At 33.4% G+C, this 15,343-nt stretch overlaps 1 protein-coding gene across 1 annotated transcript; it reads right to left on the bottom strand.

Annotated features, from left to right (window-relative positions):
* Positions 1–3,601: 3,601 nt before the first annotated feature.
* On the bottom strand, positions 3,602–6,913 carry LOC137743699 (methyl-CpG-binding domain-containing protein 5). The gene is made up of 3 exons (XM_068483631.2): positions 6,455–6,913; positions 4,339–4,455; positions 3,602–4,242 (listed from the first exon to the last, which is right to left on the bottom strand). The coding sequence occupies exons 1-3, from the start codon at positions 6,818–6,820 to the stop codon at positions 4,024–4,026; spliced, it is 702 nt and encodes a 233-aa protein (XP_068339732.2). The 5' UTR covers positions 6,821–6,913; the 3' UTR covers positions 3,602–4,023.
* Positions 6,914–15,343: the final 8,430 nt, after the last annotated feature.

Genomic DNA, 15,343 nt, shown 5'->3' with positions numbered 1-15,343 from the left:
TAACGTGTTGTAGTTTTTGCGTCTTTTGAAAATAGATCTACATAATCGCTCATGCTTATTACACTAAACAATGACTTAAAGATTATTCTGTATATGCTCTTATAGGTAGCCTGCACATGACAGATAAGTGCTTAATTTCACATGGACATTACAAATTTTTATCAATTTAAAAGTACATCTTTGGAATTTGTCATTGAGTTACTATAAATGAGTTAAAATAGGCTTCTTGTTACATAAAACTGCACAAGCATATTGCTAAGAAAAATCCACCATCATTGCACAAGAAAGTAGCTTTCATCTCATTATTTATTACAAATTTTTAACATACCATTAGGCCATCTCCAACCGAGGGTTGGTCAGATGGCTCATTTTAGCCTTCTGGCCCTCCAAGATATTAATATTTTAATGAATAGTACAAGATGTTATAGGGCTCGTTTTAGCCCTGTCACAAAAAACCATCTCCAACTGAGGGCCAAAGGGTCATAGGGTCAAACATAATTTATTATTTAAATTTAAAAACTACAACAACTTAAATTCAAATCCAACAATAATTAAATTTAAAAACTACAACCTAAATTTAAAAACTACAATGGTAACTGGCCCAAAAAACCAAAAAAATTAGAACTTAAATTTAATGAATGGTTTAGGTATTTATAGGAAAAAAAATTAGAATTTTTAAGAATTAAAAAAAAAAAAATTGGCCCAAAAAAATAAAATTGAATACAACGGCTAGTCAAAATTTTTTTAAGCAATCCTGTCGGTTATAACAGACAGGAATATATTTAATTTTTAATATAAATATATTCATGTCAGTTATAATCAACATGATTGCTCTATTTTCTGGCCAACCCTCCAGCCCTTTGGCCCTTTCAGATTTCGTTGGGCCCTTCAGATTCCACGAGCCCTCTGGCCTAGCCCTCAGTTCAAGACGGTTTTCGGGCTATTTTCGGCCCTCTGGACCCCTCGGTTGAAGATGACCTTACCCTTACTAAATTTTGAAGGCGGTAAACAATCCCAATATTTTATTTCCCCACTTACATATAACCTCACCCACAATAAAAAGTTTAAAAAAAAAAAAAGCAAAATGTTATTTTCCCACATGCTATTATTTCTAAAATAAACTATTAACTATTATATATATATATATATATCTAATTTCTTTTTAATTTTTCAGAATAATAAATAACCTCCACTGACCACCAAAGCCTCCCTTCACGATTTTTTTTTCCCTGGTTAGAATTCCAAAAATTCGGTCACTTCCAACCAATTGCACATCACGTTCCCTCTCTCCAAACCCTCAACACAAGCCCTTTCCCTTGCCCTTCCAAATCCTACAACCAAGGCTCATACTGCATTCCGAAAACTTCGTCCTCATGCCTCATACTGCATACTAAGGATAAACCCATGCTCCAACATTAGGGAGCTTTGTCATGATTAGAAGGTGATGGTGGTGAAGCATGAGTAGGCATAGAAGGAGGACGTGAAGAAGAGGAATTCATGATAGTTAAACAAAGTATTTGAGCTTTCACATAAACTTTCACATGCACCTGTAGTTCTTTATTCTTCTCAATAAGAAGGTATTTATAGAAACGAGATATAAACGAACTCAAAACAGGAAATACATAATTGAACAAGCAAACTTATTTTTGACAATAAACCTAGATATTATTTTCTCCTAAAGTTAAGTAGGAAATAAGACACGATCTCAATTGCTTTCTTATTTTCTCATTCTCCAAGTCTATAAGAGAAAGAGAGTGGGCAAAGAATTGAAGGGCTTTTGTTAGCCCTAGTTATTTAATAAGAAGAATAAATACAGCACTTTAATTCCATTCGGAGGGAGGTTAACTTCTATTTTCCTAAGGCAACAAGTTCGACTGCTATCTGCAATCAAGAGAAAAATCAAAGGAAAAATTCTTTGCCGCTCCTGTCTTTGGCTTTGGGGTCAACAGCAATCTTCTTAAAAATTATTTTTCATTTCATCTCTCTCACTTCCGTTTACTTTATTTGAAGTTGAACTGTCGCTGTGAGCGTTGTAGTCACCATGATAGTCGTTATCTTTTGACCCACACACATAGTTAACACAAGGTTTTGGATCTAATTATCACCTTCGATATAAGATTGAAGTGGGAAGTCATGAAAGATGTCGAATTGCATTGCGATTGAGTTTAATAAGTACGACACTTTGGGTTTAGCCAGTGTAGTGATATGCCATGCAGATGTCCGAATGATGCGGAGTGACAACATGATTTTATCCTTTTATTTTGTTTGTTTAATAATTTCCAGGAATTGTCTTGGAGTTTGGTTTGATTTCTCTATGTAGGAGAGTTTACTAGTTTGATTTCTCTCTTTAGGAGAGTGCATGATTTTAATTTTCGTTTTGGGGTGTTGCCTCTTTTGGATCTATGTGGGAAGGGTGGAGCTATTTGATTTGCTAGAACTACTTCATTTGGTGGTCTGGGATCGTGGCTTTCATTAAGTGATGTGATTGATCCATGGGCATCGTACACCCTATCTCAATTTATGGTTTGAGGTTTTGTTCTCACATGATCTCCTGTAACACGATGTTTAACAGTTTTATTGATCTGTGTAATCGTGCGGATTCCAATAAGCTCGGTTGAGTGATTGAAGTCGACTCATTACTTTGCAATTAGTGATGCTTTATTGGCATATTTTTAGATCTAGTTTGCAAGGACCCTTTTGGGCCAAATTCATGATATGTATTTGTAATGCCCTTTTATCAATGAATAAAATATCGTAATCTTCTTCATAAAAAAAAAAAAAAAAAAAATTCAACTACTATATTAGTTCTCGTTTAGAAATTTTTTTTACAATGTGGTTGAAACACTGAGCAATATGCATCTAGAGATTTACAAGAGGAAATATAGTTTCACTGAGACTGTAAAAGGTAATAAAATATTAGGGAGTTTTAACGAAAAGCCTACGTTACTATTCACTTTAACGAAAAACCACATTTTTACACTAAAAAGTCAATCATGGTACTATTCATTTTACCCTTTATTTTATTCTTATCATTAAAACTCAAAATTTTCAAGTCATTTTCATTAATTTTCCTAAAATATTAACTTCAAATTAGGAAACAGCTCACGCCAACACTCTTCCAAGTTGGTGCATAGTACTGGACTGATGTGAGAGGCAAAGATTCCAAATTGATATCCAATTCAAAAATAAAAAATAAAAAATAAAAAGAGATTCCTTGGGCAACAAGTTTCAAAACTGGCCAGGGTTTTCCTGTCTATAATGTGATATTTAGGAAACAAACATTTAAAAGAGGTAGTGATCTCTTATTTTTCTTTCTAACCGTTTAATTGAATAAATTAATAAAAAAAAATAGAATGCTTGAATCACACACCTTTAATAAAATAAATGTTTTGAGAAAACAAAATATTCCAAAAATAAATAAATAAAATGCTGTATGAACAATTGACAATCCAAAACTTAACAATAACCATTGGATTAGACCAACAGTTAATGTTAATCAGATTGTTGGAAAATCATTCTTTTGTTTTTATATTTCCCCTCTTCTAAAACATAAAACTCACATATCCCTACTAAATAAACCGTCTTAACAGAAGGAAACAGATGAAACTAGACATGACTTACATGTACGTTTAGGAGACAACTGTTATATGTACTCCAAAATACGATTACACTAACATACACTCGAACACGAGCACAACAAGCTTACTGTTAGTTTTGGAGTGCCAATAGCATCTCTTCGAAACAAAAAACTACAACAAAGGAAAATATAAGACGGTTTTTTAATATCCCTGTACCCAAAAAATCCAAATGCCAAAAAACAATGTCGATGAGCTCTGCTGTCCTGCGATATGAATTCTTTCGATCCAAAAGATACCAAAAAAAGATCAATAGGGAGGGAATACGGAGAAAGAGGATCTAATTTTGGTCAGTGTAGGTTTGTTGGCAAAAAGAGTGACCGTTTTCTGCAGTGCAACCTATGTGATACAGCAGGAGGGTTCAAAATGTTTCCGACGAGGGTGGACACTATTTTTTGGATGGAACTAATGCGAATGCAGCAGCCCATTCTTTTGAGGTAGATTCAGGGACCTTTTTGTTATCAATAAAGGGTGTCCAGGACTCTCCGGAAGAGGCTGTAAGAACCCATTCCACCTTCTCCGGCACATTGTCATAATCAAAGTTCAACGCAGAAGTTTTCGGTTTTGCGCTAGACTTCTTTTTTTGGCTTCCAGAACCCTCAACAGACTGCCAAAAATAAGGTAGCCGGAAATTGGAAATTAGGGTTAAGAAAAATAAAACCGAGAAAGGTTACCGCTTTCAGCAAAATCAATTCTGACTCACTGTTTTGTCAACGCTAGCATTCTCTGTTTTTGCCTTTTTAATCGTTCCCGTTTCCAGAAAGCGAAGAACTTCTATCTTCGACCGAAACCGGCGACCTGAGACTGGATCAATGTAATACTGCAACAGATGATTTAAATCTTGCTCAGACTTGATTTCTGGAAAGCAATCTCTGATATTTTTATATTTCTCCAACATTTAATTTGTCTAAAATGGAACTACCAAAGGAATAAAAGAACAGCAAGCAACAACAAAGCAATGTTTTAAAAGGCGAAGGCGAAGCCAAGGTGTTTGGATAGCCTCGCCTAGGCAATAGCCCCAAGTAATCAAATATTTGATTATTATTATTATTATTATTATTATTTCTTCTCTAACTGACATCATAAAGTCTAAATAAACTAATAGAAACTAAAGTTAGAAACAGAAAATTAGCATGAATTTCATAAAAACCACGTCGTTTTGGGTTTGGGCTATTTTTTTTTTAATTCAAACGGCCAGGTCGCCTAGGTGCCCGAGGCTAACGCGCATGAAGCGATAGCCTATGCACATGAGGCGATAGCCTAGGCATTTAGGCTAGTCTATAGCCCATTCCCATTGGCTAGAGGCGTTTTCTTTACAGCCAAACCGCCTAGGCGAGTCTTAAAACTAGTTTTTTAAAACACTGCAACAAAGACAAGCATCTTATGCCATCTGCAAGTAAGTGCAAGTTCTTATGCCATTGCAAAAAAAAAAAAAAAATCCTAAAACAGTTAATAAGTGGTGTAAAACTTTTTCTGTTACACTAGCGTCGTATTATCTTCCTTCCTTTTACTATACATTTGTTTCTGGAAGGAACTGTAAGCCACTTCTTAGATATACAAATCTCAGAAGGGTAAAAAATGATGTGGCTTTTCTGGGTAGTGGTTACTGGAATAACTTATCAATGACTAAATGGCAACATAACACGTTGGGTAAAAAACACTATTCGATTGATAATGTCAGCTCATTAATGACTAAGACCTGATCCTTATGATACACAAAAAAGATTCATACCAAACTATATAGAAAGAGTAATTAACTAGTAAAACAATGCATTCAATAGAATGTACGGGCCCTTCTATACAGCACTGTATCATTTTTTTTTGTTCATTCATTACATTACCATACAAAGCCACGGGAACTGATCGAAACAAGGCCATGCGAACAGACTGACAATCGCATTGTGAAAGTTGTAAATGTGCCACAAATGCTAAACATAGCTTGAACCAATAGGTCCTCGTGACTATCCAGAAAGCACATTCTTGGCCGTGCAAAGTGCAAACATCACATAATAACAGAGAACAAAACTTCTTTTGCGATAACCCAGAATGTCATTTATGCAACCCAGAAATGGAGTACCCAGAAAGCACATTCTTGGCAATGCAAAGTGCAAAATGTCACATAATCATACCAAACATAAGATAATACAACCTCTGACTTTAGAGAATGACACCAATACGAAAATTTTCCTCCCTAACACCAATTAAAGATGCGAAATACACGTGTATACGCTGAAGTACATTTGACAAACAGACACATTTTCCTCCCCAACGCCAATTAAAGAAGCAAAATACACGTGTGAATGCTGAAGCAGATTCGACAAACAGACACTTTTTAATTGTAACTGTATAACATCCGGGGCAGCAAGATAGGATGAAATCAAAGCTAATTAGTAACGTAATACAAAACTTAAATACCAACTCCTATAAAAACACAATATCTCAACCATAAATACCAAACATTTCACCCAAAACTGAAGCCCTTTTACTTATTTATTTTCTTAGGTTCAATCCTTGTCAAAGCGAAACCACAGTATTGCTACCCATTGTGAGGCTATCGTTTGTTAAAAAAAAAATAAAAACACCAAGTATTAAATGCTTCATTTTTAATGGGTTTAAACACAGAATCTAATTTCCATTCAAAATAATAAACAGAGAATCTAATCGAAAATCTTTCTCCATTTTCTTTTCACAGAGTCATCAAACCAGCATTAATCAACATCAAACCAACACATAATTAACTTAAAATATTACAAATCAAAATTTCCAAATTTTGAGCTCATTGAATAGATAACAGGCATTTTTTAAACCAAGAAACTTACCCTATCTGTACTTCCGGCTGTTGCACCAGAGCTCCGAACTTTCTCCTGCACGGACCAGCCCTGTGGCAACCAGCTCTCCATAGAATCCGTAAACGCTTTTCGCTTGACCCGCCCAGCCCCTCCCTCCGTGCTATCCGGGCCCGTCCCGGGATCCGAACGGTTCGACTGCTGAGACGCCTTGTGGGGCTTTTTGGTTTGGTTTGGGGTTCGGCCATTGGAGGTGGTGGTGGTAGCGTCAATGAAGGAGCCCGATCGGAGGAGAGGATCAGGGGGTAAATCGGAGTGTAGGGTTCCGGCGCGGTGGTCAGAAAAGTTCGAGCGTCGATCCCCGTGCAGATTTCGACCCGACGCTTCGGGGAATGACATTTGGGAGGTCTGTCTGTGTGCTGGGCTGAGAACTGAATAGGACCGGTTTCACTGATTGTATTTGTTTCACGAGACAGGGGTATGTGATGTTGGGCTGGGCCGGGTCAAGTGTGCGTTGAGGCTTTTCAACCCAATATTATTTTTTGTTTTTGGGAAGACGGCTAGCATGGAGCCGAACCATATGGGGTAGATTTGTGTTTCTAGTTCGACACCGAACTTGAGCGTAGCCCGCAACCAGTCTTCACCTGGTCTCCTGGTATAGTCGTACCAATTTTTCTGTTGCTTCAGTTTTTCATCTGTCGGAGAGAGCGGGCAACAAGATGGAATGAAGATGGGGTGAAAGGGAAAGAAAGAGTTAAAGTTAAAAAATAAAAAATATTTGGCCACACGACCTATATCAAAGGCCAAAACCAATTGGTCCGTTGGATGCAGACTAAAAGATTCAAAGAAAATTCGAGTCCATAAAAATTGATCAAAAGTGGTAACGTCTAGAGTGAATATTGTCAAATGAAAAACCCACCTAAAATTTACCATAAAGCCTAAAAGCGAGTACAAAATAGTTTTGTGTGACGCCAGTCTTCGTCGCACAAAGTCAACGACATTTATATAGGATATTGCACAATATGCTGGTAGAGATTTTGCAAAAACAACTCTTGTGACATTTATATTTTCCTGTTCATATAATTTTTCTTTATTAAAGTGGTGTTTTACTAGTATTATACAGGATATTACTTCTTTTTTTTTGGGCGCATTTAGGGGCCAAGCCAAAAAAGGGAGAAGCAATACTATGGGCATTTGGGAAGCCTTTAAAATGCATTTTTCAAAAGCCCTTTCTGGAAGTATGTTTCTATTAGAAGCACATAGCATGTCTTTTATAAAGCGCTGGAAGTGTTATTTTCGAATTCATTTTAACTTTTTTTTGTCAAAGATAGTTAGAAGTGTATTAGTTTAAAAGCCCTTTTTCAAACAAACTTCTTAGCTAAGACAAACCGGGCCATGAAACCAAAAGCACGTGATCAGTCGGTTAAGCTTCTATGTTGTCACATATTTCCGTTGTTCAGATTATGATCTACATATTATTATTTATCATACTGATAGTGGTATTGTCCATTATTTCTCTTCCGTGTAGTAGTATAGTGTAAGTATGCTAAGTTTTAATTGCATTCTTTTGCAATATTCACTAGTGTAAATATTTTAAATTGAAGATCGAATTGGTTCATTGTATTCATATAGGGTCAAGGAGTGTAGCTGTAAAAAATCATCAAAATCGGACTTAAAATAACCGTTAAATCATGATTTTTCGTTTATAACCGTCGAAAAGGTTTATCCTGTTACTTGATCTCTGAATGTTTGTTTTATACGATTTTTGGCGTATACAATCTTGACATATATACAAACAAATTTGATGGTTGGATCGTTGAAATTAGTTTCGTAGAATGCGTATCCCATCAAAACGATAGATTCACTAACACTTAGAACTTATTTATACTTTCATTAAGTATAACATAAAGATTTGGTGGTATCCACTAGTGTAAATATTTTAAATTGAAGATCGAATTAGTTCATTGCATTCATATAGGGTCAAGAAGTGTAGCTGTAAAAAAATTCATCAAAATCGGAGTTAAAATAACCATTAAATCGTGCCTTTTCGTTTATAACCGTCGAAAATGTTTGTCCCGTTAGTTGATCTCTGAATGTTTTTTTTTTTTTTTTTTTTTTTTTGCGATTTTTGGCGTATGCAATCTCGACGTATATACAAACAAATTTGATGGTTGGATCGTTGAAATTAGCTTCGTGAAATACGTATCCCATCAAAATGATAGATTCACTAACACTTCAAATTTATTTATACTTTCATTAAGTATAACAGAAAGATTTTGTGATATCCACTAGTGTAAATATTTTAAATTGGAGATCGAATTCATTCATTGTATTCATATACGGTCAAGGAGTGTAGCTATAAAAAAAATCATCAAAATCGGAGTTAAAACTATAGTTAAATCGTGATTTTTCGTTTATAACCGTTGAAAAAGTTTGTCCCGGGCAATTTTTGGCATATGCGATCTCGACGTATATACAAACAAGCTTGACAATTGGATCGTTGAAATTAGCTTTGTAGAATGCGTATCCCATCAAGTTCAATTGTATATATATTTATTTTGTACGTATAACACTTAAGAAATTTAATTACTTTTTCTTGGTTTATTAATTATTGTTTAGAAAATGAGGGAAATTTGTAGGAATTCTATACATTAGAATTTGAAGGAATTTTAGAAATTATTGTGTTTTTTTCTACATATGTCATCGTGATTGATCACCAGTGATCGCCATCTTGTCTCTGGTTTGGGTCAAAGTGACCCGACGCCAGAGATACCATTGGCACCCATAAGGCCACTTTCGAGTAGGTGGTCAGCCTCCCTACATTTACGTAAATATTTGGTTCAAAATTATAATTTCAAAATTAATTACACTTAAAAGTTTTAAATCATGATCAATAATCTTTATATATGAAGAAGAAAAAACCACATATTTGTAGGTAATGTCGAAAGTAGCTCTTGCTGGAAGAAACCGACATCAGATGAAAGTCAATGTCCAAAGTGACAAGTAATGGTCAAAAGGCTGGAAAAAAATCTGTACCATAATAGATTTACCAAAAGCCTCCAAAACCAGATTCGGAGTACCGCCCCTTGTTTTTTTTTTTTTCTTTTATAAATCGCCCATTATTAATTAATAATATCGTATATAAATAACTTGAAGACAATCATATATGTACGTAGAACTAGGAAAAATCATTCTTTTGCAGATTACTATAGGTTATACAGTATTTCGAATCACTAATTAGGTCTTTGATTTTGTTGAAGAGAATGACACCATCATCCATCACATCTGGACGCCAAAATTTGAACAGAGGTATAATGAACTATAACCCTAACATTTAATCATCTTTTAATCGTTCTTTTGATTACTTAATTTCGAGCTCATATATCTAATTTAATTCAGAGGTTTTGTTTTAACTTCGTCCATGTTGAAACATGATCAATCGTTTCGAGCTTGCTTTCTTTGCATCTTTTCTAAATCGAAGAGATATCCAAATCTAATCTTAATATTTTTTTTGTTTGTTTTAAAATTTTATGATATATATATATATTATATTTATTTTTTGTTTCCTAAAGCGTAGCAATTTCTCTTTTCTACGAATATGAATTACGATTATTATTATTACGAACAATCATACACATTATAAATGTGCTTATCATAATTTTAAAAATAAAATTTACAAAGAGAGAAAATATAAAATGGTCGCTAAAATTTTTTAATGACAACTTTCAAATTATTTTTTGTCACTGAATATGCTGTTCATATCTTTAACTACTCTTTCTGGATAACTATTTATTCACTAAAAGCTTATTTTATTTGAGAGAAAAACGTAGAAGAGAAAATGGGGCAACTTACATGGTTATCTAGTTGTGAGGCTTTGAAAGAAAAAAAAAAGTAAATTTTATTGTTTTTAATTTATTATATTACCCATAACTTTTATTTTGGTTATCTTTTTAGTTTTGTTGGTAAGGCTAATTGAGCTCTTTCACCCTTTTTTTTAATTGACAAAGAGGGTGCTAATAGGTAGTTTAGATTAATCAAAGAGTTAATAATGAAACTGGAAAAGAAAGTATAAAACGAAGGTAATTTCATTTTTCGTAAAGAAATAAGAAAAAAACAATAATATTAATGGAGAATACTTTCCTAAATTTATGTTTAACTTTTAGAACTGAAACAGTTTTCTATGTTGTTTTTATTCTTTTATTTGTTTTTTGTTCTTTCAATATTTATATATGAATAAGTAACTGCTACATTACACACACTGTCTGTAGCCTGGTAAGAATGAGTACCGTACACTGACATTTAGTTGTGCCAACAAAGCATAATGGTCTACGTAGAAGGTACAAAACTCATGAAAGCGAACCATTTTACGTCACATGAATCACACCTAGCAATCTTAATTAAAAATTTAGCACTTTCTCTCACGTATAATGACAAAATTAATGTTCATAGTCATTGTAAGAGCACTTTAATGATCCTTATTGACTCTGATGTGTTTTCACTTTTTGCATAACAGTTTTAATTGACATATCACCCAACGATGCCTTTGACCTGAATACATTGCCAGTTGAATCATCCAAATCGCATGTTGAGATTGTCTATGACGACAAAAATAATCAAATACCGAACATGATGCAACCGTCCGTGGTGGAAGATACACGACCAAATTGGTTGCTTTCCACGTGGGTTTACTACACAGTAACCCGCAGCAACCCAGATAGAAAGACATTTGGTCGTGTTGACAAGGTATAAAACAAGTACTAATACACTTTTATTGTATTGGTCAAGCTATTTGACACATAAAAATGACTCACTCTCTAATACAAATAGAGCTTATATGCAACAGTAGGTCCTCCTTTATTTTAAAGTGTACTAGTAAATATATATGTTTTGTGAGCACAAACAGTGACAGTTGTTCATAACTCTCTAATACAAGTGAGACCCGTATACAATTGTACACCTCTACAATAATAAAGAGAGCATGTCAATTTTGTCAATTCACATAGGAAATTGTTGAATATGTGTAATTGCTTTTTCGTAAAAACTAATTTATGCCTTAACATTTTTGTGCAGTATTATATAAGCCCGGAAGAAAATATGTATCGTTCCGAAAAGTCTGTCAAAGAATACCTTGGAATGCCGTATAATTCTAGAAAGTCTGTGAAGAGGCACGTTAAGGGCAAGAACATTGATCAGTTACAACAAAAATGAACAATGGTACCTTGAAGTACCTTGAAATTTGTTTGTGACAAACTTATGTGCTTGCATATAATGTTCTCATAATTAAGCCCTTTAAAATTGTGGGATGGACTACCATGAGTTAGGCATCGGCAACTATGGCTATGAAGGAACAAAAAATGTAATATTTCTTTTTAATTTTCTTGAATAATAACATTTCTTTTTAATTTTCTGAATATGATATTTTTTTTCTTTTCTTAAAAGCCTCATACCAATGTTCTTTTTTCCTTTATTTCGATAACTCAATGAAGTATTTAGGAATACATGGGAATGTTTTTCTTCGTACATTGTATACAACCTTAGAATAATACATCAACATACATAATGGTCCATACTCCATACATTTTATAAACATAGCAATTGTTTTGTTTTGGTAATTACATGGAATAATTGTAAATTCAAGAAACAAATCTGATATAGAAGGATTCTTTATCCATAAATATGAAAGAAACTGAAGCAAAAAATAAATTATATGAGATTTTGCTTCTTTGCATTTATCATAATAATAAAAAAATTAACATAACAGGATTGGTATAAAAAGATATATAAAATATTTGGTAAGAATCGAATAAAGGAAAATACAGAAAAGGAAATTTCTCAAATGTGGTATACTAGGGATTTTGCAGTTAAATGTTTACAATATTTGTGGGTTTTTTTTCTCTCTAATGGCCTTCGGTACACCTGTCTATAACAGCATCAATTTGTAATATGTAATAAAAAAAAAATAGATATTTGTAATCATTTAAGCAAATTGGTTGTTGTGCGACTTGATACTACCGTTTAAAGTATGTGCAATGACCTTTGTGCTTTAAAAAGCTCAAGAGACTACATCTTAACTAGCTTGTTATTCTACAAGTTACAGAGCTATTTAAAATATGTGAGTGTTGTTACTTTGAACATTATGCCTTAGAATATACATCAATGCACGTAATGGTCCATACTTTACCTCATACATTTGATAAACATAGCAATTTTTATGTTTTGGTAATTATATACACAATTGTAAATTTAAGAAACCAATCTGATATATAAGGAACATTTCTGCACGGACATAAAGATATTGAAGCAAAAAATAAAGCATAAGAGATTTTTCTTCTTTGCTTTTACCATATTTGAAATTCACTAACATAATAATAAGATTATAAAATAATATAAAACTTGATATGCTAGGAAATGAAAAATGGAAAATTCACAAAAAGAAATTGCACAAAAATGCAATACTAGGGATTTTGCAATTCTAGTCTTACCATGTTTGTGGTTTTCTTTGCATAGTTATAAAATTATGAATACAAATCTGATATAGAGGAAATTTTCTGCATAAATATGAAAGAAATTGAAGCAAAAAAACTAAAGTATATAAGATTTTGCTTATTTGCATTTACGATATTCAAAATTTTCTAAGATCAGTAGGATAAATATATAAAAAAAAAAAAAAAAAAAAAAAAACATGTATGTAATCTAATATGGTAGGAAAAAAATCAGGAAATAAACAAAGTCAAGCTTGCAAAAAATGGCATGCTGCGGATTTTGAAATTCTACCTTTACCATAGTATCAAATTTCAAACCCATCCTTTAAAGAATCCTCAACCTCATCTATATAAACACCCAAATACTCATGAGTTGCTATGTGCACAAACATGTTGTTTCTACTGATAAAGTTTTGGCTTTCGTAAAGAAAGAGTATGGTGAAGGCACGAAAGGCTTCTGAAAACCCCGATGAAGAATAAGATGATTCTACAACTGAAATGCATAACTTATTGTTCAAACTAATCATCGAATCGTTGATTTACCAGAGGTATAATTAGTAACAACCCAAACTTTGTATCTTAATTAGAACCATGTCTTGTTTGGTCATTATACACATTCACAACCTCTTTACATAAACATTTACCAAATGCTCGTGGTGTTGATTTTATAATCACAATACTTTTGCAAATCTAGTTTACCTAACCTCTAAATTATTCTAAACATTGTAGTCAAGAATAAAGTTTTTATTTATTTTTTTAATTTTCGATCATAATTCGGTCTGTACACAGTAAACTGGTACAAAAGGGAAATTAATTTGGGAATCTATCATCAATCCTACTTTCAAACGAAGGTAATTTTTTTTTTCTGTCGAAATTTTATGTGTATTTTTCAGAACTAAAATAATTCTTATGTTGTTTTTATTCTTTTGTCGTTCCAATATTTATTTTTGAATAAATAATTGCCACATTACAAACGTTGTATGTAGCCTCATAAGAATTAGTAACGCACACTTCATTTATTTGTCTACCTACATAGTGCCTTTATTTATAGTAATACGAAGAAGGAGAATCCTTGTCCTCCAAGGAAATACAACCCTAGTATGGAAAGAATAACTAGTAATCAAATCTATATAGGATTGTGTAATCACACTTTAATATAATTAATATCTACAATAATAAGGCATTTGGAAGTGGTTTTACGATTTATTGAGTAACAAATGTATATTTAGTAAAATATTTAAGTTGAAAACTGCAAAAATAAATAAATAAAAATAATTGAAAAATATAGTAGTGGCCCAAAACATTGTCAAATGGGGTTCTACCTTGAAGAATCTCAACGAAAAGTCTTACCCTAATTTTCAAAATTTCACGGTGAGGCGAAGGTGAAAATAAATAGATTGAACAATGATTTAAGTACAACTGGACGACGATCGGTAGCGTGCTACCGATCTTTCCCTATTCCAATTTATTTACCTTATTTGAGTAACCACTATTAAATTCAAATATTTTATATTAGGTTTTAAATTGTTGATTACAATTGTTTAAATATCAAATATAATAGATTTGGCATAGAAAAATATGTTTTGAAGAACATGAATATGATAGTTTATTGTTATAGTAAGAGAAATAAAAGAAAAGTTAACCAAAAAAATAAAGAAAAAAATTTAAGAAGAGGGTTCGGTATGATGATAGCGACTGGTTTGAGTTAATGTCGCTAGCTCGGTAGCAACGGTTCTTCTTCATAATCAGTAATTAAATACCGATCATATCATTTTCTATTTTTTCTCTTCCTACTTTACTTTATCTAGATTCAATTACCTTTATATTTATATTTATATCCTTGTTTTCAAGTATTTTTTCCTTATTTTTCATACATCCAACCAGCCTTGTTTGCATGCTAGAAGTCCACCCCGTTTTTGTGCTTAGAAATTACCTTGTCTTTCGTGCGTCGAGGCTGGCCTCGGGTTGCGCAACGAATCTTGCCCTGTTTTCCACGCCTTGTTTTTCATGTGCAGATCCCACCCCGTTTTTTGTGCAGGGAGCTTGCCTCGTTTTGCTTGTCGAAAGCTTGCCCTATATTCTATTTGCAAACCCGCTTTGTTTTGCATGCACAGAGCCGCCTCGTTTTTCGTATGCATTAAGGAAAACTTTTTAAGGCATTTGGAAGCGGTTTTACGGTTTACTAAGCAATAAGGGGGCGTTTGTTTGCCCTCACTAAGTCGGACTGGATTGGACTGGATTAGCTGTTAGTCCAATACCGTGTGTTGTTCCATACTGGGACTAACATTAATAAGACTAAAGGGGACTCGCATGGACAAAACCTTCACTAAGAGGTCTTAGCGAGACCCCCTAATAACCATAGGACTAGCTAAGACTATCCTCTCTTTCTCGTCCTCGTCATGCTCAATGACCACTCCCGACATACTCCTCGTCATCTTCG

This window comes from Pyrus communis, chromosome 11 (genome assembly GCF_041283825.1).
Source record: "Pyrus communis isolate YQ-2024b chromosome 11, ASM4128382v1, whole genome shotgun sequence".
Taxonomy (NCBI): domain Eukaryota; kingdom Viridiplantae; phylum Streptophyta; class Magnoliopsida; order Rosales; family Rosaceae; genus Pyrus; species Pyrus communis.
The sequence above is the reverse complement of the archived record's forward strand: the minus strand, read 5'-3'. Positions and strand labels throughout refer to the sequence as shown.

Bases quoted from the DNA above. Each gene is read 5' to 3' on its own strand.
- LOC137743699 (XM_068483631.2), bottom strand. From the start codon at position 6,820: ATGTCATTCCCCGAAGCGTCGGGTCGAAATCTGCACGGGGATCGACGC. The intron at 4,456-6,454 runs GTAAGTTTCTTG...CATCTGTTGCAG, and splicing joins CAGCCGGAAGTACAGATAGG to TATTACATTGATCCAGTCTC. The intron at 4,243-4,338 runs GTGAGTCAGAAT...TATTTTTGGCAG, and splicing joins ATGCTAGCGTTGACAAAACA to TCTGTTGAGGGTTCTGGAAG.